A 23848-nucleotide genomic window follows, 5' to 3' on the forward strand; every position below is an offset into this window, starting at 1 on the left:
CAGAACAAAACTAAGTACAATGATATTTTGGTTAAGAAAATTATGGTTAGAAATTGTGATTCTAACACTTTATGAAACAGAATCTTTAATAATTTTTCAACTTATACCAAGGATATTCTTTTATTTTTTAATGACTAGTTTTAAATATATGACTATTCTCTCTGTACTGATTTTTAATTAATGCTCATAAAGGCTATTGATAGAACTCATTCTTTCTCCAAAATGGAGTTAACCCGAAATCGGTAGAGATTCAGAAGGTTCATTGTAGTTAAAATTAGGGTCATGAAGGGCAAAAGCCCATGTATTTCAGCCTTTGTAGAAGAATCCATTAGTGCAGCATTACAAGTAAGTATAATTTAGTGGCTCCTTAGTTATTTTAAGCAAGAGACCTCCTTAAAGGGCACACAGATAAAGTCAACATAGATCTCCACTGACCCCAGGCGTGTGGCCAGAGGTCAACTCCCAACGGCTGTCTGGGCTCCTTTTTCCCTGCAGTGCTGTATGTCTGGGGGGTGACAATCCTTTGATAACAGTTTTTTTATTGGGAGAAAATTTGTGGGAATGCATAAGGTCTTGCTAACATAATTCCACATTATGCTTGCTCAACAGGAGAAGTTTTAGTTTAAACGCAGACTTATTGGAGATGGCTGTGTATCCACAGGTCAGGGAGTCTCGCGTCTGCAGCTTCTTTGTGGTTTCTCGTCTGTTGTCGCTTATCCCAAATAAGTAGCTGCACTTCTTGGAAGAGATGATTGCATCACTGGAAGGGGTCATGGGAGTCTACTGATTGAACTCATTTTTCTCCCATCTGAAAGAAAGAAAAGTTGAAAACAAGAGGAAAGACATTTCACACTTTCTGGCATTTAATATTCTGGCCAGTTTTTGTTTGTTTGTTTCTTTTTTGAGACAGATTCTCACTCTATTGCCCAGGCTGGAGTGCATTGGTGCACTCTCGGCTCACTGCAACCTCTGCCTCCCGAGTTCAAATGATTCTCCTTCCTCGGCCTCCCAAGTAGCTAAAATGACGGGTGCTCATTACCACACCCAGCTAATTTTTTTTTTTGTATTTGTAGAAGAGACAGAGTTTTGCCATATTGGCCAGGCTGACTTCAAGTGATGCGCCCGCCTCAGCCTCCCAAAATGCTGGGATTACAGGCGTGAGCCACTGCGCCCGGCCTGGCCAGGTTTAGATCCTGGTTTTGTGATAGAATCAGAATGACTAGAAGATTCATGTTCCGATCCACTGCAGCTAACAAATACAGCTCCAGGAACCGCGCAAATCCTGCACCGCCTTTCATCAGCAGATAGTTAAAGACGGAGAATTGGGTTTTCTTGTTTGTAAAGATAGTGCGTGTAAACAAGCATGCAGTAAATTATGTTATCTGCAGTAGAATCTTCCATTGGTAGCTTTGGTCAGATGGGCTGAAATACACTGCCTTCAGGGTTCTTCTTGGTTTGTCACAGTGAGTAGAGATTTCAATTTACACTGCCTCATCCGTACTGAATTCTGCCCTTGCTGCGAATCATGTCACAGTCTCAGAAGCAGCAGCAGCTGTAGAGTCCAGTGACATCCTTACCAGTAAGATGCCTTTGACCTAGAGAGTTCATTTCAGGGGTGGGGCAGCATACTGTGGCTAAATATAATTATTCATTTCTCTCTCTTAAACTATAAAATGCTTGTTCTTTTCCAAATCCATAGCTATGCACAGATTATAGAGGCATCTTAAAAAGCCTTCTATAGCTGGGTGCAGTGGCTCATGCCTGTAATCCCAGCACTTTGGGAGGCTGAGGTGGGTGGATCACTTGAGGTCAGGAGTTTGAGACCAGCCTGGCCAACATGGTAAAACCCTGTCTCTACCAAAAATACAAAAAATTAGCCAGGCATGGTGGCAGGTGCCTATAATCCCAGCTACTCGGGAGGCTAAGTCAGGAGAATCACTTGAACCCGGGAGGTGGAGATTGCAGTGAGCCAAGATCGTGCCACTGCACTCCAGCCTGGGTGAGAGTGAGACTCTGTCTCAAAAAAAAACCCTCCTATAAATGCCATAAGATGCCCGCAAATGCCATCTCAAAATGCAGTTAGGCAGGAAAATTACCTGGTATGAGTTGTAACCTAAGCAACTGGAAAAAAATACATGTCCACCAGTTACCCTTGTGTTTGATGTTTCAAGTAGTGGAACAGTAAGTGTGGTTTTCTTTCTGGGGTCTCCCCCATTATATGCACTCACTGTAGTAACCAGAGGAAAATGTTACCTTCCTGCTGGGAACTTTAACTTCAGAGGCTGTGATACCCATCTTCATACCTGAAGTTTTAACATATAGCAAGTCCCCACCTACAAGCAGGTCTTATGTCAAAAGTGTAGTTGCAGTTCATTGTTTGGAACCTGGAATGGATTTTCCCATAGGCGTGTTATGAATGGCAACTGTATTCCAGGCAGCCGGGGAGGCCTTTTTAGCCCATTTATATACCTGAAGTGCAGTCATGTGCAATTAACAAGACAAGAGCCAGCCATCATCCATCACAATGTTTTATGTGTTCCCCCAGCCTCCCCACTCCCACTCTCAGTCGGCCCAGCCAGGCAGGGAACGGGGTGTTAATGAGGCCTGCAGGTGCACAGATTTGCTCCCCACCTGCTGCATCTGCAGGGGTTAAACAGGCTTTTCCCTCCCCTTCACTCTCACCATTCCTCCTCTCCCTCTCCCCACCCCCAGTCTCCCTTTCCCTGTGCTGAAGGGGCTGGGCAATGAAGTGAGGAAGGGTGGCTGGAGCCGTTGGGGGCTGAGGCCACATTGTGCAGTTCACATCAGAACCCCCTGGGGACTTGCTCCAGTTGCAGATTCCAATGCAGCAGGTCTGGGGTGGGCTCTGAAATTCCTAATATCTAACAGGCTCCCAGGTAATGCCCATGCACAAGCCCACAGGCCCCATTTGACTAACAGGAGTCTCTAAACACCATGCAGGGAGGAGAGGCTGGTGAAGAGGGAAACCTCAAGTCACGACTGAAAGGCAGTGGAGGATGAGAGCTGAGTTCTATTCTCTAGGCCTTAGGGAGGTCCCTTTTACGCTGAGAACTTTTTGCCACGTGGGAAGAAGCAGGCAAACTCTGGATGCCATCAGGTGCTGGCACATTGCAGCCTCATCTCATGCAAGGCGTTCTTGGCCAGGGCCCGTGGAGGTTCTACGTGATGTGGCATTAACCCTTGGGAGAGCAGGCACAGTAGCACCCAAGTGTCTTCTCCAAGCGACTGGGTGCAGCATCGCTCCATGCAACCGGGTGCAGCATCGCCCCATGCAACTGGGTGCAGCATCGCCCCGTGTGACCGGGTGCAGCATTGTTCCATGCGACTGGGTGCAGCATCGCTCTATGCGACAGGGTGCAGCATCGCTCCATGCGACTGGGTGCAGCATCGCCCCATGTGATTGGGTGCAGCATCACCCCATGTGATTGGGTGCAGCATCGCCCCATGTGACTGGGTGCAGCATCGCCCCATGTGACTGGGTGCAGCATTGCTCCATGGGCATCATTTGTGTGAAACACTCACTATTAAAGCACAGTAGGAAATGCTGAAATGGAAAAGGAACGGGTCATCTGGGAGCCCCAGGATCTAGACCCTGGAGCAGTGTTTCAGGGCCTGAGGATCTGTCAGGGGTGCCAGCATCAGAAGCCCCAGCACACAAGGGGCTTCTGATGCAGGAGGACAGTGTGCGGTTTGAAGATCTTTCAACCCAACACAGCAAAGCAGTGAAGAACCAGTTTTCATCCTGTCTCCACCACTAACTAGCCGTGTGTCCTTGAGCTCATACCCTCATGCCTAAATGTCCTCTGTCCTCATCTGTAAAGTAAGGCTAAAATGAGTACCTACCTCATTAGGGTGCTGGGAAGCTCAATGAGATTATTTCTGTAAAACCCTTAGACTGTCCATCCAGTGTCACAAAAGCAGTAGTAGGGGTGGCTGTGGCGGTATGGTAGTGGTGAAATGAGTAATTTGAGATTATAGGCCTAAAGTCAAATTTCTGGTTTTGCAACTTATTACTAGTGGGACCTGGGCAAGTGACTTAGCGTCTCCAAACCTCAGTTTCTTCCCTTGTAAAATGGAAATAATAAAAGTTCCTACCTGCTATATTATTGAGAGGATAAAACGAAGAAAGCACATAGCACAGTGCCCATCACAAAGCAAGCTCTCACTACATATCAGTTACTGTTGTTGAGGGAGACCAGGGTGATGACTGGCATCTGAACAGGAGTTTTCCAGCTGCGCTCCAGGAGCTGTAGGTTTTACGAAAATGTGTCTTGGGAGGTGAGAAGGAGGCCATTATTCACCCTGCCCACACCCGCTGCCCCCTTCAACCTGATGGGCTTGTCTTTGTTGGGGTTCAGCATGAAGATTTTATTGGGAAGAAAAGGTTTGGAAGATCACTGTTTTGTAGTTCGGGTGTGTTGTGGGGCCACAGGGAAGGTAAATGGTCTCAATTTTCAGGAAGTTGACATTTGCCTTTTCTAATTCATTTCCTTAAACAAAAATTGAAATATCAGATGACAAACTTGAAGAGATATATCCCATATAAAACCTAAAGTTATATGAGGCTGTATTGAATGATAGAGTTAATTTGCATCATCAGATGTTGTGGCCACTTTGTAGCATTTGCTAATCTGTAACGCTTGGTTTTCTCCCCCAGATGAGCACCATGCCAGGACTGCCCACCCGGCCCTGCTTTTATGACATAGATCTTGATACCGAAACAGAACAAGTTAAAGGCTTGTTCTAAGTGGACAAGGCTCTCACAGGACCCGATGCAGGTAGGCTGATGTGCTTCAACTTTTTCTCTCTTTGTTTTTTCCCAGTTTGTATCCTTTTTTTTGTCATATGTTTTTTTCTGATACCACAGAAGTGATCTGTTAAATCCTTTCCTTCCTTCGTTACTCAAATTCCTACCAAATGATTTTCCGTGACTGGAGTTCACTCCTGGGTGTGGATGTGTTAGATGCTCAGATGCTCAGTACACAGCCCTTAGTGTCCTGCGCTCGAGTCCAGTGAAAGCCAAATTATGTCATCCCTGAATATAGATGTGTTTAGAGCATCTCTGACCATAACAGAACTCTGTAAACTCATTATTTTCCAGGATTAAAACCAGCATCTGTTACAATTTTAAAAGAGTAACTTCCTACCTTCCTGCCACGTATCTCTTGGTACAGAGTTAGAATCATGTGAAAGAGGAATCTTGGTGTATCCGTTTCCTGGGGCTGCCATGATAAAATATCACAAACTGGGTTGCTTAAAACAGTGGAAAGTTTGAAACAGTTCCGGAGGCTAGAAGTCCAAAGTCAAGGTGTCAGCCAGGCCATACGCCACCTCGAGACTCTGGGTGGAATCCTTGCTGGCCTCTTCCTAGCATCCGGTGGTGGCTGTCACTCCCTGGTGTTCCCACCTTGCAGCTGCATCACTCCCATCTCAGCCTCTGTGGGCCCACCACGTTCTCCTTGTGTCTCTGTCTTCACATGATGTTCACCTCTCATAAGGACCCCAGTCCTATTGGATTAGGGCCCACCCTAAGAACCTCCTATTAACTTGATTACTCTGCAAAGACCCTCCTTCCAAATAAGATCACTCTTGGCCGGGCGTGGTGGCTCACGCCTGTAATCCCAGCACTTTGGAGGGCCAAGGTGGGTGGATCACGAAGTCAGGAGTTCAAGACCAGCCTGGCCAAGATGGTGAAACCCTGTCTCTACTAAAAATACGAAAATTAGCTGGGCGTGGTGGTGGGCACCTGTAATCCCAGCTACTTGGGAGGCTGAGGCAGAGAATTGCTTGGACCCAGGAGGCGGAGGTTGCAGTGAGCTGAGATTGTGCCACTGCACTCCAGCCTGGGCGACAGAGTGGGACTCTCCTAAAAAAAAAAAAAAAATCACTCTCACAGGTGCTCAGGGTTAGGACTTAAGCATATCTTTTAGGGGACACAGTTTAACCCAGAACACTGGACTGTGGCACAACAGGTGTGTTCAGCTCTCATGTCCCTGGACAGACACATAACAATGGGACAGACCATTTAACTAGAGGGCCCCATGGGTCCCAGGAAGGACAGGACAGCAGAAAGTAGGCCACTTGATGACTTTGGGTCTGCAGTCTCAGGTTGGGCTTTGACTTTGAGCTGTCTTAGGCAGCCCAGACCTGGGGACTCTCGGTCTTGTTCATGTCCACCCCACAGCACTGCAGCCATACCTGCTGGCTTCTATCCTGACTCCCCATCGTGAAGAAAAATGACCACATTCCTAAACCTCCTCCCTGGGAGACAACTCCTAATCAGAAGTTTGAAAGGCTCAGGGCTGCTTCTCCTAACCTAGGGATCAAACATGTCCTTACCATATTCTAAAGACACATTCCTTCCCCGCAAGCACCCTGCCTCCTTCTCCCCACGGACTCCCGTTCCTGAGCCCAGAACCTCTCCCTCTTGCCAGCATATTCTCGGCCTTTGCAGATGAGCTTCCATGACCTAAAGACACTCTTCTTCAACTGTCTCTGAGTTACGGCTCCAAGCCAGGCATCCAGGATTCTCATTTCATTTGTTTCACTACCAGGAGCCCACTCGAGGACTTGTTGTTTGAGACAGAGTCGCGCTGTGTCACCTAGGCTGGAGTTCAGTGGCGTGATCTCTGCTCACTGCAACCTCCGCCTCCTGAGTTCAAGCAATTCTCTTGCCTCACCCTCCCAAGTAGCTGGGATTACAGGTGTGTGCTACCATGCCCCGCTAATTTTTGTATTTATTTATTTATTTATTTGAGACAGAGTCTCACTCTGTTGCCAAGGCTGGAGTGCAGTGCCACTGTGTCAGCTCACTGCAACCTCTGTCTCCTGGGTTCAAGCAGTTCTCCTGCCTCAGCCTCCCGAGCAGTTGGGATTACAGGCGCCCACCACCACGCCCAGCTAGTTTTTATATTTTTAGTAGAGACGGGGTTTCACCATTTTGGCCAGGCTGGTCTCGAACTCCTGACCTCAGGTGATCCACCTGCCTCGGCCTCCCAAAGTGCTGGGATTACAGGTGGGAGCCACCACGCCCAGCCTAATTTTTGTATTTTAATAGAGATGGGGTTTCACCATGTTGGCCAGGCTGGTCTCAAACTCCTGACCTCAAGTGAGCCACCTCGTCTGGCCAAGTTTTTTTGTTAAGCCTTTGTTGCTAAAACACTAAAGACCTAGGCTATGGTGAGAAAGATAAGGGAACCATAAATGAAATTACATTAAAACAAGGTGTGAAATCATTTGTTTTGGGTTGTGGATGTTGTTTGAGGGGTGTTTGCATGTGTTTTTTGCTGAGGAGCGGGAGCTGTGTTAAGTTTGAGCCATAACTGCATCGTTTATCGTTGTCATTTCAGAAAAAAGAAAACTCTAGAAAATAAAGTAAGGGAGACTAGTTTAACAAAGAAACCCATAAACTCAAGCGCTGATAAAATGTTGTTTCGTCTTTTGGTGTGAGCTTGTGTGTTGCAAATGTCTTGCGTTCCCCAGTAAGGCCGTGGGGAAATAATTGCTATTTCCCCAATTGCTAGTTGGCCTAGCAATACCAATTCATCTCTCTTTTTATGTCAGGAACCCATTATGTTACATTTCTGCCATTTGTCATTTTTCTCCAGAATAAGTGTGTTCAATTCTCCCATCTCTCTTGGACAGTATTTTTCCAGCTTTTCGGTGAGTTTTCACATGCTCTCCAAGTAGGTCATATAAATCCAATTATACCTTAATCACTGTAGTTAGGACTCAGGTAATGCTAAGGGACACATCCTTAGCTTTATTAATGCATACCCTTAAATCTTTTATTACCTACTCCCTAACAAGAATTCCTCTAGATCTTATATACGGGGACTGCAGGGCAGGACACGGCCCTGTGGTAATTACCTCCAATGTACCAGGCATTGTGCTAAGCACTTTGCATGGGTGGTCACAGCACCTCCGGAGCCAAGTGTTGTCCCATAAGGCCCACAAGGCTTCAAGAGGACCGAGCCTACCCTTTGGTCACCGAGGGGTGGCCCTGGTCTGCAAGGCTACAGAGCTGCCTTGCCACCCTGTGGCACTGCCTCTCATTTCATAGCTGGCACATGACATTGTGCTACCCCCATCACATGTCATGCTGGCATCAACCCAGGGAGGTGGGTAGTATTTTTGTTGAAGAGCTGCAAGAACTCTGCCCAGAGAAGTCGACAACCTGCTCAAGTTGTGCAGCTAATAACTACAAAAGCCAAGACTCAACTCAGATCTGTTGACTCTCAGTATTACCCCAACCTTTATGCCCCAAACCAAAGGATGCCCTTTTCATTTCAGTCACAGGTAAAATGAACTTTGGCCCATTCCGAAAGATGACACCAGCTATTTGAACAGACAGGTACTTGAGGATAATGGGGTGATTTTTTTAAATAAGTAAAGATAATTGTTTGGGTATTAAAAGCTATGATTTTGTCATAATTCTTTTTAGTCCAAGTATAATAGAGCCAGCTCTTTCCTAATTCTCTAATGGAATGGCATTTCCACTCCCTACCCACCCCCCAATCCAAGGCCTCCTTCTTCTTTGTGAATTGCTAAATACTGTTCTGGGCTAGTGGGCAGTGGTTCAAAACCCATCGTTTGACCCTGCTTGAACAATCAAAAACAGATCCAGTGTCCTAAGATAAAACCACTATACAAAGCAAACATTCCCTCTCAGTGGCTCCTCGGTAATGACCCAGCAAGTATTGTCTGTTTCCCGTGCCTCTCACTATAGCCATCAGGGACCACTTCTACTAATAATCAGAGGTCTGTGGCTATTCAAAATGCATAAAATAAAAATGTTAAAGCTTAGGCGACAGTCAGCTTGGACAAACGTGGGCATCCGAAAGGAAATGTCTGGCTTGCTGACGTTGCTCCTTCAGGGATCACACCATAAATGGTGCCATACCCAGGTACTGAGCAGCACACTCATTATTCCCCCAGGAAAGTGTTGAAGGCACGTCCTACTCAGGAAGAAGATTGTACTTGGTTGATGACAACTTTCTGTCCTTCCCTTCCTCACCTTTCTAGCCTGTCTCACCTCCTAGGAAACCGTGTGAAACCAAAGGTGAACATTATATGCCAAAAAAGCACCAGAATTTGAGCTCTCCTTGCTCCCTCTTCCCAAGACTTCCCTGTAGTGCCTTCACTATGGTTAGAATAAGGGCATGACTCATTCTTTTGGATGTCACTAAATAGAACTAATTAAAATAGGTTGTTTGTCCCAGTGAAATTGATCCGGCTGTTGAGTCTTTTGTTTAAAGATTATTGGAACGAAGGATTTGATATGTTTCCCCCCTTTTCTTTTTTCTCATTCGGAAACTATCATATTTCTGAGCTTTGGCAAGATTCATTCAAATGAACACACAATAAAGTCCGGCAAATTTCCTGAAGAATTCAGGGACTCCCTTACTTCTTGATTCTACTGTGCAAAGTTATGTTGAGTACGGAATCAGATTCACTCCAGTCCTGCTATAAATGTTTGTTATTTACAAAAGAATTGCTTTTTCTTGAATTACATACGCAGAAATAAGTTCAGGAAAGAAATTAGTTTCTTTCCTAAACTGGCTTTAGGGCATCAACAGACAAATGGTTAAAGAAAATGTGGTATGTATAGACAGTGGAATACTATTTAGCCATTAAAAAAGAATGAAATAATGTCATTTACAGCAGCATGGATGGAAGAGGAAGTTATTATGTGAAATAAGCTGGGCACGGAAAGACAAATGCTGCATGTTCTCACTCTCATGTGGAAGCTAAAAAGCTTAGCCTCATAGACAGAATAAATGGTAGACACTAGAGGCTGGGAAGGATGGGTGGCTGGGAGGAGGGTATGAACAGAGGTTGGTTATGGGTACAAACATACGGTTAGACAGAAGTAGTAAGCTCTAATGTTTGATAGAAAACTAGGATGACTATACTCAGCAACAATATTTTGTATACTTCAAGTAACAGGAAGAGAGTACTTGAAATGATACCAACATACAGTAATGATAAATACTCAAGATAATGGACACCCCAGATACCCTGACTTGATCACTACACATTCTAGGCATGTAGTAAACACTCATATACCCCATAAGAATATAAAATATTAGGCCGAGTGTGGTGGCTCATGCCTGTAATCTCAGCAATTTGGGAGTCTAAGGTGGGTGGATCCCTTGAGCCCAGGAATTCGAAACCAGCCTGGGAAACATGGCGAAACCCTGTCTCTACTAAAAATAGAAAAATTAGCCAGGTGTGGTGGCATGCACCTGTAATCTCAGCTACTCAAGAGGCTGAAGCAGGAGAATCACTTGAACCCAGGAGGTGGAGGCTGCAGTGAGCTGAGATCATGCCACTGCACTCTAGCCTGGGTGACAGAGCAAGACTCGGTCTCAAAAATATATATAATGTATCAATAAAGGGAAAAATGGGCAGAAATTTTCAATGGTATTTAATAACCATAAATTAATCTTGAGTTGGGTTGCTGCCTGCCAGCCGTTCTGTGACCATGATTTGTTCAGTCCCAAGTCACAAACCACAAGGTTACAAAGTGCCCTGGGAGGGCGCCTGAGCTCTGTGGTTTTAGTCTTGAAACTTTATCTTTTCACAGAGCAATTCAAAAATTGCTCATCACCATTGTGTTCCAAGAAAAGAGGCGCCAACGCATCACCCTGAGCCATCCGAGGAGTGCTGTGTGCCTTCTTCCTTTCCGCTTCCAGGCAGGGGCCAAGTAGGATGGAAGCTCCAACTTTACACTTAAATAATCCTCATCAACATCTTAAAGATAGTGATAATTAAATCTCTCCTATGTTGCTAAATTAAATCTCTCCTAACTAAAATGGAATGTTTTAAAGCTTAGGTAACAATTGTGAAATTCTTAATTCCCCCTAAAAGAAACTTTTTCTGAGCACATTTTGATTTCTTATTCCCATGCCAAAATAGAATGTTTTGTATATGGTATCTTCCAAAATATTTTCCCACTGAGTTAACTTCTGAAATTGCTTCTTCCAATGCATAAGCAATAAACAACAGATTCGTTTTTATATTCTCACCTTAGCTATTGCATTTCTGATTGTTTTCATCTATAATGACACTTTCTATACTTTGGCCAGTCCTTCTGTTTTTCTTAAAATGTGGGACCACAGGCCAGGCACGGTAGCTCACATCTGTAATACCAGCAATTTGGGAGGCCACGGCAGGCGGATCACCTGAGGTCAAGAGTTCAAGACCAGCCTGGCCAACATGGTGAAACCCCATCTCTACTAAAAATACAAAAATCAGTCGGGCATGGTGGCGGGTACCTGTAATCCCAGCTACTTGGGAGGCTGAACCCCGAGAATTGCTTGAACCCAGGAGGCGAAGGTTGCAGTGAGCTGATATCGCATCGCTGCACTCCAGCATGGGCAACAGAGCAAGACTCCATCTCAAAAAAAAAAAGTGGGACCACAAACTCTAAGCACCTTTAGACACAAAACCACAGGATACAAATATAATGTGGCTAATCAGCTGGTCTTCCGCCACACACCTCTGGAGCATGAAAGGCCTTGTCCAGCCTTGCCTTGCCAAGCCAAGGGTCATCTCTAGTCCACTGAGCCCACCCACTACCCTAGCACCCCTCCTGTCCCAAGAGTCATTGACCCTCAGGTCAAGGGATACCAGAGCCACTACAGTGAGGCTGGCCGTGTCTCTGAAATATTTTCTTTTTTTTTTTGCCCTTCTCTCTTCCTCGGCGCTGCCTACGGAGGTGGCAGCCATCTCCTCCTCGGCATCTCAGCCACCCTCAGACCCCTTGTGAAGCCCAAGATTGTCAAAAAAAGAACCAAGAAGTTCATCCAGCACCAGTCAGACCGATATGTCAAAATTAAGCGTAACTGGAGGAAACCCGGAGGCATTGACAGCAGGGTTCATAGAAGATTCAAGGGCCAGATCTTGATGCCCAACATTGGTTATGGAAGCAACAAAAAAACAAAGCACATGCTGCCCAGTGGCTTCCAGAAGTTCCTGGTCCACAACGTCAAGGAGCTGGAAGTGCTGCTGATGTGTGACAAATCGTACTGTGCCAAAATCGCTCACAACGTTTCCTCCAAGAACCACAAAGCCATCATGGAAAGAGCTGCCCAACTGGCCATCAGAGTCACCAACCCCAATGCCAGGCTGCGCAGCGAAGAAAATGAGTAGACAGCTCGTGTGCACGTTTTCTGTTTAAATAAATGTAAAAACGGCCATCTGGCATCGTCCTTAAAAAAAAAAAAAAAAAAATTTTTTTTTTTTTTTTTTTGAGACGGAGTCTCGCTCTGTCACCCAGGCTGGAGTGCAGTGGCGCGATATTGGCTCACTGCAAGCTCCGCCTCCCAGGTTCACGCCATTCTCCTGCCTCAGCCTCCCGAGTAGCTGGGACTACAGGCGCCCGCCACCACGCCCGGCTAATTTTTTTGTGTTTTTTTTTTAGTAGAGACGGGGTTTCACTGTGTTAACCAGGATGGTCTCGATCTCCTGACCTCGTGATCCGCCCACTCAGCCTCCCAAAGTGCTGGGATTATAGGTGTGAGCCACCGCACCCAGCCTGAAATATTTTATTTTTGTTCATCTTTGTTGTGCTTATAATACTCCTGTTTTCTGTTTATTCCCCTGACTTGAATCAGATGTTAGGGGAGTATTTGAAGCCCCTCGTTCCCTCTCTTCATCAATATCTTCTGTCTGGAAACTAACCAAGCACCCTATCTGGCTCCAGACCACTCAGTGATCTGTGGGAGGCCAACTCGCAGGATTTCAGCAGAGTTTGCACTTTCTTGGCCTAAAAGATAAGTCCTTCCATGTGTAAGTTCAGATGAAAGGCAACATATTGCATTTACATTTTAGAGAGGTGAACACATTTTTTTCTGGGACTTAAGTGTTGTTTTGTTTCTTTTTTTTTTTTTTAATGTAGTTTGATTTATTTCTCTTTCTAAGAGATTACAGGATTCAAGAATGGCAACAAATCTTAATAGCCTTTGAGAGAAAGCAGCAAAGCTTTAATACTAAGTTCCAGGACCATGAACTTTCATGTTGCCATAAATGCATTTTTCAAACATTGGTTTCTGTGCCTACTCTATAAAACCCAAAAATCCGAGGTGACAGGATTCCTTATCTAAAATCCTAAACAAGGCTGGGCGTGATGGTTCATACCTGTAATCCCAGCACTTTGGGAGGCCGGGGCAGGCAGATCACTTGAGCCCAGGAGTTCAAGACCAGCCTGGCCAACGTGGTGAAACCTCGTCTTTACTAAAAATACAAAAATTAGCCGGGCATGGTGGTGCACACTTGTAATCCCAGCTACTCAGGAGGCTGTGGCGGGAGGATTGCTTGAACCCGGGAGACGGAGGTTGCAATGAGCCAAGATCTCGCCACTGCACTCCAGCCTGGGCAATAAGTGAGACTCTGTCTCAAAAAGTAAAAAAAAATTTTTTAAATCCTAAATATTCTCATTCCACAGGATCCTGCAAACTGTAGATCCCAAACTTGGAAGTTCTGGGAATTCTGCCAGTATCCCCAAGTAAATCTCTTGGGAAGTTTAGAATGCTGCATGGCGTAGCTGTGCCTGCTCTTGCAGAGCCGTGCAGACTCTGATTCTCCATGTCTGCTAAGTAAAATATTCCAAACACAGATCAGCCTTATCTGGTGAATAGAACCGTCGCTCTGCTCTTGAATTTTCTTTTGGCCTCAAACTTCAGAGCTATAACATGTTAGCAGTTTAACACCAGAGGAGAAAGCTATTCTTAAACTACACAAACATGGTTTTTTTTTTTCTATTTTTCAGACTCCTGAAACAGACTACTCTTTGCCTTTTTGCTGCAGTTGGAGAAGAAACTGAATTTGAAAAATGTCTGTTATGCAGTGCTGGAGACATGGTGAAATAGGCCAAAGATTTCTTCTTCGTTCAAGATGAATTCTGTTCGCAGCGGAGTATGGTGTTCAGCAAAAGGACCTCCACCAAGACTGAAAGAAACTAATTTATTTCTGTTTCTGTGGAGTTTACATTATTTCTACTGCTTACACTTTAGAATGTTTATTTTATGGGGACTAAGGGATTAAAAGAGTGTGAACTAAAAGGTAACATTTTCCACTCTCAAGTTTTCTACTTTGTCTTTGAACTGAAAATAAACATGGATCTAGAAAACCAACCAGCAAGTTTTCAGTGCCAGATAAAACTCTCTGCGCTCTAGAGGTAACTCCTCATGGGAGGCAGCTAGGAGTGTTACCTGACACCAATTTCCTAGAAAACTGTGAATGCAACCAAGCTTTTTAAACATGACAAGCAAAGCAATAACACACGTCGAGAAATACCTGATCAAGTGGGAAATCTTCTGACTGTCGGGAATCTCTAGTAAGATCTCTTGGAATGAAGTGCACTGTGTATCCAAAACTATTTTCCAGCGCCAGTGAAGTTGCTGTCTAAAACAAATGGGTTTATGCTAGTTTCTCCCACCAAGGAATGAGTCTCAATGGCCATTAAACTTTCTAAGGCCCACAGGGCTAGGAAAAGTCGCCTTTAAAGGTCAGGTGTTTGGAAAATGTTTTTCCTTTTGCCCAACCCTTAATTAGTAGTAGAGAATGTTCTGTGGCCTATTCCCCTCGCTGGGAGTTCCTGACCCTTCTTTGTTTTCCAATTTTTCCTACAATAATATAAAATTACGTAAAAGTTAAAACAAAACCAAGGATTCAGGAAGAAACAAGCAGTGATTGTCCTCTAGGCAGCGTAAGGAAAATAGTCACCATAAATATCTTAGATGTCCCCCAGGCACATCCTGCAGGATCTTTTCTGCATCCTCTTGTCCTACACCCTCCAGTGACCCTGCTCAGCCATTGCTCAGCCCATAATGCATCTTTATGCACAATTTGTCCCAAAACACTGTTTAGTAACTCAAAAGCCTCCCACTCAAAAGCTGTCCGTCCCAAGAATAATTTCACTTGGCAATTCTGAAGTGTCCTTCCCCATCCCTGCCCTTTATTTGGGAGTACACCTCTCCAAATATACAGTTAACTGATGTTTTACTGTTTATTTGGAGAGGTGTACTCCCAAATAAAGGGCATACCCCTCTCCCTTTATAGTAAATTTATAAGCCCTTATAATCTTCAAATAGATGTATACATTGAAAACCCTATATATTCCACTCAGAAGGCTGTCTTTTTTTTTTTTTTTTTTTTTTTTAGATAGGGGCTCACTCTATTGCCCAGGTGGAGTGCAGTGGTGCAATCATGGCCTACTACAGCCTCGACCTCCCAGGCTCAGGTGAAGCCCCCACCTCAGCCTCCTGAGAAGCTGGGACTACAGGCACACACCACCCGGCCCAGCTAATTTTTGTATTTTGGTAAAGACAGGGTTTCACCATGTTACCCAGGCTGGTCTCAAAGTCCAGGGCTCAAGCGATCCGCCCACCTCAGCCTCCCAAAGTGCTGGGATTAGAGGCGTGAGCCACCGTGCCTGGCCGTGAATTGATTTTTAAGCAGTTGCCTTCTGCTACTCATGTTTTTATTCCTTTCCTCTGCATTGAAAGGTTAAGTTTCTATTTTTGAAAACGTTTTTAAATAAATATTTTAGGAATCTCTATTCAAAAAGCTTTAGCCCTGGGACTCCTTTCCTTACCTACTTTTACCAGACAGCTCCTCAACTCAAAAAGTAAGTAAACATCCTGCACACCAGCGTGGGAGAGTTTTCCACCGCTCACTTTGGAAGGACTATCATCCAGGTGCTAACTGGAAACCGCAAACTGTTTCCCATCGTGTAGGCTCATTCGAAGTCCTCTGGGTGTCATAACTCGGGCTCTGATGGATTTGTTTTTTGCTCATTCACTACCCTACTGATGGTAGAGTGTATTTGACTCCATCTGAGTGATATGCAGTCTCCACCAAGAAGAAACGTTAATTAATGGGTTCATCAACTCCTGATGACTTGAGGTATTCCTAGAGAAAAAGAAGTATTATTATGGGGAGTACTGGGAAGAGCCATTTATCAACCATCTCTTCTGAGGCCACAGCATGAGAAAAGAAAAATCGCATAACCTTTGGCATGGTGGGTTTCAGTTAGAAATCTTCCCAAGAAGAGTGGATATTGATTTCTTTCTGCCTTTAATTGAAATGTAAAAAACGAATAGGCCAGAGATGGTGAGTGGCTCCAATTACCCACTGTGGCACACAAATGTGTGATCATGCCCCCTCTCTGCTTGAGGACTAGCAGTAGTGACACCTGCCAAGGTGAAGTCCCAGATCAGAAGAATCCTCTGTGAAAGCTGCCCGAAGAACACTATAGGTAACTGAGGAAGAGATGCATAGGGACTTGGGAAAATAGCAGCAAGGCAGTGAGCCAACCCATTCTTTCATATTCTTTTTTTTTTTTTTGGTCTTTTTTTTTTTTTTTTGAGACTGAGTCTTGCTCTGTCGCCCAGGCTGGAATGCAGTGGTATGATCTCAGCTCACTGCAACTTCCACCTCCCAGGTTCAAATGATTCTCCTGCCTCAGCCTCCCAAGTAGCTGGGATTACAGGCATGCACCACCACGCCCAGCTAATGTTTGCATTTTTAGTAGAGACGAGGTTTCACCATGTTGGCCAGGCTGGTCTCGAACTCCTGGCCTCAAGCCATCCACCCTCCTTGGCCTCCCAAAGTGCTGGGATTACAGGTGTGAACCACCACTCCCAGCCTCATTAATATTCTTTTTATTCCTCTATTGTCAAGGTTATTTTGTTTAACTAGAGTGTGTATGTTTAATACACTTAAAGCTATAAGGAGTATTTTTCACAATAGATATTTAAAGGAACCCTAGTTCCTTCCCATCTGATAGTAGCCACGGTTTTGTTTGTTTAACTAGAATGTGCCCAGCCTGTTTTTATCATAATTTACACATGCCCACAAATAAGATTGTGGCATGTGTAAATTATGATAATTTACCTTATATATTCCCAGAAAATCCACATACTACATATTTGTACATTGCTTTTTCATAAATGTGTTCACACAAGGGAGTAAAAATTCAGTAACAAGTACATTCTTTTTTTTTTTTTGAGAACGAGTCTCGCTCTGTCGCCAGGCTGGAGTGCAGTGTTGCGATCTCGGCTCACTGTAACCTCTGCCTCCCGAGTTCAAGCAATTCTCTGCCTCAGCCTCCTGAGTAGCTGGGATTACAGGCGCTGGCCACCATGCCCAGCTAATTTTTGTGTTTTTAGTAGAGACGGGGTTTCACCATCTTGGCCAGGCTGGTCTTGAACTCCTGACCTCATGATCCACCCACCTCAGCCTCCCAAAGTGCTGGGATTACAGGCATGAGCCACCACGCCTGGCCAACAAGTGCATTCTTACAGCATTTGTTACAAACCTGTGATCCATATCCTCTGAAAAAGTCAAGCATTATGACAAAACCACTGGTCAATCAACAGATCTTCATGTAGCACCGTAAACTCTAATGCAGCCAGAGACAGACCCAAAACTCCAACAGCTACACTTCGGAACAGCAGAATGGACAAGAATTCAGGGGTCTGAATTTGAATGGGGAAAAAAATGTAACAACTTTATGGCTGTAATGTAGCATTTCCTTCCCTATGAGTGTCAGCAACAAAACACAGCACTATCGACAGTGCTGTGTCTTTTTTGTTTGTTTTGAGATAGGGTCTCATTCTGTCGCCCAGACTGGAGTGCAGTGGCACAATCACAGCTCACTGCAGCCTCCATCTCCCAGGCTCAAGCAATCCTCCCACCTCAGCCTCCCCAGTAGCTGGGACCACAGGCATGCCACCACAAACAGCTAATTTTTTATTTTTTATAGTTACAGAGTCTTGCCACATTGTCCAGGCTGGTTTCGAACTCCTGGGCTCAAGTGATCATCCCACCTCAGCCTCCCAAAGTGTTGGGATTACAAGCATGAGCCACCGTGTGTGGCTTTTTTTTCTTTCCTAGCCACTAGACCTCCAGGGAAACAGTAGCCATGTCTTTGCCATAGATATTTTAATATTACATGACAGTTCTACAATACTCACAATAGCATTTATGCTTCTCACTGCATCAAAATTATAGTAGTTATTAGATATCCCACTGTCTTTGTATCCATGTAAATAAAGCGGCACATATATTGCTATAACCAAATGTGGTACCTTTTCTATACTTTAATAATTGCATTTCAGGCTGGGCACGGTGGCACATGTCTGTAATCAAGGCGGGTGGATCACTTGAGGTTAGGAGTTCGAGACCAGCCTAGCCAACATGGTGAAATCCCATCTCTACTAAAAATACAAAAATTAGCCGGGCGTGGTGGCACACACCTGTAGTTCCAACTACTCGAGAGGTTGAGGCAGGAGAATCGCTTGAGCCAGGGAGGCGGAGGTGGCAGTGAGCCAAGATCACGCCATTGCATTCCAGCTGTGCAACAAGAGCAAAACTCCATCTCAAAGAAAACAACAAGCATTTTACTATCATTGGTTTGTTTTATAATCATAGTGTTTTCATTTAGGCATTTAAAAAATATTATTCTAAGAAGGGGGTCCATGGGCTTCACCAGCTTGTCCAAGGGCATCTGAGGCACATAAAAGGTTAGAATCCCCTGTACTAGATGAGATGCTAACAGCCTAGGTCCTGGTTCTATGGCAGCATTACCTGGTATCTGATGTTGCTACCTCTACATCTGCACCTGAGTCCGTCCCTACAGGTCCCTGATCCAGGGTGCCTGGTATGCCTATAATAGAGTCTTGGTATGTATGTAATGGTAACACAGGCAGCAACTGTCACCAAAGTTTCTCCAGCCTGATTCAGAGGATACACAAGAAGCTCTGGACACTGGAGTGCCTAAGCCTTGGTTAGCAACTCCACCGCCGAGCCAGCCCCTGAACTCCCACCACCCCCTGCTCTGAGGCCAGGCTTCTGCACATGGTTTTAGATGCTGCCCAGCAGTGGAGTTCTTACCTGACCTGGTTCCTCCCCGTAGCTCACACAGGGCCACAGCTTACATATTGGTGGTCAGACGCCATTGCTCACGGTAGATGGGACAGAGCTGAATAGCCAGTGTCCATTCCTGAAAGGCCAGAGTCCAGCTACTTGGCAACTGTGCGTGGAATGCTGCCTACGAGAGCACCATGTCCTAAACATGCACGTACATGATCGTGGAGTCAGCGGATTGTCCAGGGAACTGCAATTGATAAGTGCTGGGCCTTCCTAAAGGTCTTGGTAAAATAGTTGGTTTCTTGGACAAAAGGCATATCATGAACCACAAAGGATGGGGAAAATACTTCACGAATTGGAGTAGGACCATATAGTTAAGCCTTCAATATGAGTAAGAAAGAATGGATTTCTTTTTCTATTATTATTTTTATTTTTTTTTTTGAGATGGAGTCTCACTCTGTCACCCAGGCTGGAGTGCAGTGGCCCGATCTTGGGTCACTGCAACCTCTGCCTCCCAAGTTCAAGCGATTCTCCTGCCTCAGCCTCCCGAGTAGCTGGGATTACAGGCATGTGCCACCATACCCGGCTAATTTTCATATTTTTAGTAGAGATGGGGTTTTACCATGTTGGTCAGGCTGGTCTCGAACTCCTGACCTCCGGTGATCCGCCTTCCTCTGCCTCCCAGAGTGCTGGGATTACAGGCATGAGCCACTGCACCTGGCCAAAGAATGAAATTCTTAACTGCACCACCCTCCTGTGATCTCAGCCTTGTCAATATAGGTCATCACCTTAGGTATTTTTTATTGTTCTTTTGTGGGGGATGTTGGGGGACCAAGTCTCACTTTGTCACTCAGGCTGGAGTGCAGTGGCATCATCTTGACTCACTGCAACCTCCGCCTCCCAGACTCAAGTGATCCTCCCACTTCAGCCTCCTGAGTAGCTGGGATTACAGGCAGGCACCATCACACCTGGCTAATTTTTTATATTTTTTGTGGAGACAGGGTTTTACCATGCTGCCGAGGCTGGTCTTGAAATCCTCAGCCCAAGCAATCCTCCACCTCTGCCTCCCAAAGTGCTGGGATTACAGGCGTGAGCCACCAACCCAGCCACCCTAGGTATTTTAATCCTTATTCTTTTGTGCTACTTAAGCTCTGGGATAGCCATTTCCCCAGGTCCAAAGTGTGGCCACCTAACTTAGGTGCTTTCCTGTGTCCGAGGCTGTGGGTGCCTTGTTTCAACTATAATGGACAGTTTTCATGAGGCAGCACCTGTAACTGGCCACATCCAGCGTATTGAAGTTAAGCAAAACCATAGGAGCCAGTTGCCCATAGAAATCCTCTATGGGCAATTAATAGCAGGTCCCCAGGCATTTAGGGTAGTTTTTACTCGTAGGTTTTAGAATTGCAACTTAAAAAAAAAAAAAGTCCCAGGAGCTGGACATGGTGGCACGTGCCTGTAGTCCCAGCTACTCTGGAGCTGAATCAGGAGGATCGCTTGTGGCCAGGAGTTCAAGGCTCCAGTGAACTGTGATGGTGCCACTGCACTCCAGCCTGGGTAACAGAACAAGACCCTGTGTCTTAAAACAAATAAAAAACAAACAAACAAAAATGGCCCTGGGATCATCTTCATTAGAATCACCTGAGAAAGTTGTTTACAAAATGCAGCTTCCTGTCTCCATTTAGATCTAATCAACTGGACTCTCTGGGGATAATCCTGGGAATCTGTGTTTTAACAAATTCACAAGGTCATTCTTCTGCATACTGAAGTTTAGGAGTTAACCTAAACTCCACTTTTGTGTCACCATTTGCCTGGCACAGTGCTAAACACATGCAAGGTGCTAGAGAAATGCTCCTGGAAAGGATGAAGAGATGTTGAGAGCTGTCAACTTTCCGGCCCAGTGTGCCCCACCCACTGCGTATTTATGCACCGCCCCCCAATGGCCCCATTAGAGCCCCTTCAATTCCTTGTATTCCTTTGAAGACAAGTCGTTTAAATTTTTTCTCATGGCATTTCTCCCCTACCTTTCTCAGCTAAGGCTTTGCTAGGCTCCCAAGCTCCCCAACTTTAATTCTTACACCAGCTCAGCAACCAGTGTCCTCTTAGGAAGGTGCAATTGGCAGCAGAGGAGGGAAGTGTCATCTGAGCTCAGAAGCTCCCATTCCAGGATCTTGTCTAATAATCCTTTAAGAGTTGAGTGCCTCCTAGGCCAGGCATCACACTAGGCTCAGTGGATGAAGAAAGATGAACAAGTTTGGGAGGGGGTGCTTCTAAAATGGTCTCAGAACCCACTGAGAGGATCAGTGGGTGGGGGTCGGGGTGGGGGCGGTGAGACTGGGCTGGCAGGAGCTCCTACAAGCAGCCTGAGGCCAGTCCTGGGGGATGGCTTTTCACCTGCCTGCCAGAGGCCTTGTATCTACGCTTTAATTCTTTTTTTTTTTTTTTTTTTTTTTTGAGATGGAGTCTCACTCTGTCACCAGGCTGGAGTGCAGTGGTGCAATCTTGGCTCACTGCAACCCCCGCTTCCCGGGTTCAAGAGATTCCCCTGCCTCAGCCTCCAGAGTAGCTAGGATTATAGGTGCACCACCAGCATGCCCAGCTAATTTTTGTATTTTTAGTAGAGACGGGTTTTCACCATGTTGGCCAGGATGGTCTCGATCTCTTGACCTTGTGATCCGCCCCCCTCCTCCTCCCAAAGTGCTGAGATTACAGGCGTGAGCCACCACGCTCAGCCGATTCATTTTATAAAATCACATGCAGTGGTTAGGCTTTTCTTCTCCTTAGCGCTCTAGGTTTGCATTTTAGTCTCCTGAAATGCTTTAAAAATACAAACTTTCAGATACGTTATTAAATATATTTCATCCCAGGATTAAAAGGAGACTCCAGACAGGTTTGTGCCTGTGCCCCTCTGTTTTGGTGTGGCGGGCCTCCGAGGAGGGCAGTGTAATTGCAGAGACTGAGTTTGAGGTTAGAGTGTTTATGTAACAAATCAGCTCAACTTAAATATTTCTTGTGGTGCGGTCAGGGCTGCAAACATTCGCCCAGCACAGCAGCGTGAATGTCATCTGTTTATTCAACCCTGTGTGGGCATCAATGTTTATGTGAAAGGACCCTGATCGTTTAAAGCCAGTTAATATTTTCAATCATACATCGTGTTGCTTACGTATCTTACAATTGGGATTGCGAAGAGACAAGTTTTCCAAAAATTCAGACTGGTTGCATTTGTATATGTGCTTATGAGCAGACACATTTAATGAATGTTCATTTGGCAAAGTCTTACAATTAAGGATTTTTTTCTTCCAGAGATAATTACATGAGCCCTGATAATTTTCCTCTAAGTCAGCCTCTGATTACCTCCCCGCTTGATAGAGACAACATGTACCAGACAAAAGCAGAGACAGACTCCCTGAAAGAACTGCAAGAGCTCTCTGGGGTTCAGAACAAGCCAACTATATGAGAATTGATACTTTCCAACTTCATGTCTTTGTGGAGTTGGACGCCAAAGGATTTTGAGGACCAGGGGAAAGTAAATGGTGAATAGCTCCCCTACTCCTCCCAAGACATTTTAGATTGTGGCTTCGTTACTTAGTTTGAAATTTAAATTCCCGGAATATCAGACACCCCCAAACTCAAATGTGAGTACAGAAATGCATTCCAAAGCCAAATGTAAATTCTTTTTAAATTATTCATTCACCTAGCTCATCATTAGAACAGATAATTGAAGTAGCTATAAATATGCATAAACAGAAGTGACAGGAACAGAAACATCCACAACAAATTACAAATGGACAGAAAAATCCACTTAAGCGCTAAATAATTAGGGAGGAGAGAAGCCAAGGAAGGCGGGAGGCCACAGCTCTGGAGTGATGGGCGAGTTGGGACTATTCTGCAAACAGCCAGAGAGATGGGAGCCAATTTGGAGGGGAAGGAGGGGACCTGGCTGAGAGGAAGGGGTGTGGCGAGGGCTGAGGGGCAAAGCTTGTGTAGGGAAAGATAAATCCGTGGTGAGTTCTGGTTTCTGAGAAGTCTGAACTCAGAGAGGCAAAAGTGACAGATGGAACCCTGGTCAACATGAAAAAAAGAAAGGACGCTACAGATGAGTTGGTGGGAGTCTTCTGGGAACCACCAATCAGAGCACAGGGAAGTGACATCACATCTGCAGCTTCCCACCCCAGGGCTGGGCCCATTCGCTTCTCTGCGGATGAGCAGGGGGTCAAAATGTTCTTAGAAGCAACTCTCCTGTAATGGATGGCAATTTGGGAACAAGAATATGCTAACTGGAGGTGGGCAGATCACCTGAGGTCAGGAGTTTGAGACTAGCCTGGCCAACATGGTGAAACCCCGTCTCTACTAAAAATATAAAAATTAGCTGGGAGTGGTGGTGCACACCTGTAATCCCAGCTACTCAGGAGGCTGAGGCATATTTATAGAATCTCTTGGACCTGGGAGGCAGAGGTTGCAGTGAGCTGAGATCACGCCACCACACTCCAGCCTGGGGGACAAAGGGAGACTCTGTCTCAAAAAAAAAAAAAAAAGAATATGCTAATTGGCAAATAGTTTGAGTTTCCTCTATTAAAAAAAAAAATAGGGGGTTCAAAGCAGCTATTTAGAACCCAGCAGGTTTTAAGGGTTAAGGAATATGATGTTCTCCCAGGGCCCTCCAAGTCCTTATTTGCCACCGCAGTGTGCTCCCTGTCAATTGCACAAAGGTAACCGACAAAAAGAAACTCTATGGAGACCCTAATGAAGTCAGCAAAGCAACCTGAGAATGAAAGTCCAATATTGGCTTTCATTCCTAAGTTCCTAAGTTAACGGACCTAAGTTACTCATGAAAAGTTCAGCTCTTAGCATAATTTTTTTTCTTTTGAGACAGCCTCTGTTGCCTAAGCTGAAGCGCAGTGGTGCGATCGTGGCTCACTGCAGCCTTGATCTTCCTGGGCTCAGGTGATCC

The 23848-nt window shown here is 45.3% G+C and overlaps 1 protein-coding gene and 1 pseudogene across 6 annotated transcripts in view; both read left to right on the forward strand.

The window, feature by feature from the left end:
- MTHFD1L (methylenetetrahydrofolate dehydrogenase (NADP+ dependent) 1 like) overlaps positions 1–14159 on the forward strand; it is a 236051-nt gene extending 221892 nt beyond the window's left edge. For all 5 annotated transcript variants that reach the window (XM_030809836.1, XM_030809837.1, XM_030809838.1 and 2 more), the window contains 2 exons: positions 4679–4799; positions 13796–14159. In XM_030809836.1, coding sequence (XP_030665696.1) covers positions 4679–4768 — 90 coding nt within the window. In that variant the 3' untranslated portion in view covers positions 4769–4799; positions 13796–14159. The remainder of the gene's footprint in view (positions 1–4678; positions 4800–13795) is intronic.
- On the forward strand, positions 4794–12211 carry LOC105739570 (annotated as a pseudogene). Its single transcript, XR_004028295.1, has 2 exons — positions 4794–4799; positions 11584–12211. The product of XR_004028295.1 is annotated as a 60S ribosomal protein L32 pseudogene (transcript).
- Positions 14160–23848: the final 9689 nt, after the last annotated feature.

Source organism: Nomascus leucogenys, chromosome 3 (assembly GCF_006542625.1).
Source record: "Nomascus leucogenys isolate Asia chromosome 3, Asia_NLE_v1, whole genome shotgun sequence".
NCBI classification, from domain to species: Eukaryota; Metazoa; Chordata; class Mammalia; order Primates; family Hylobatidae; genus Nomascus; species Nomascus leucogenys.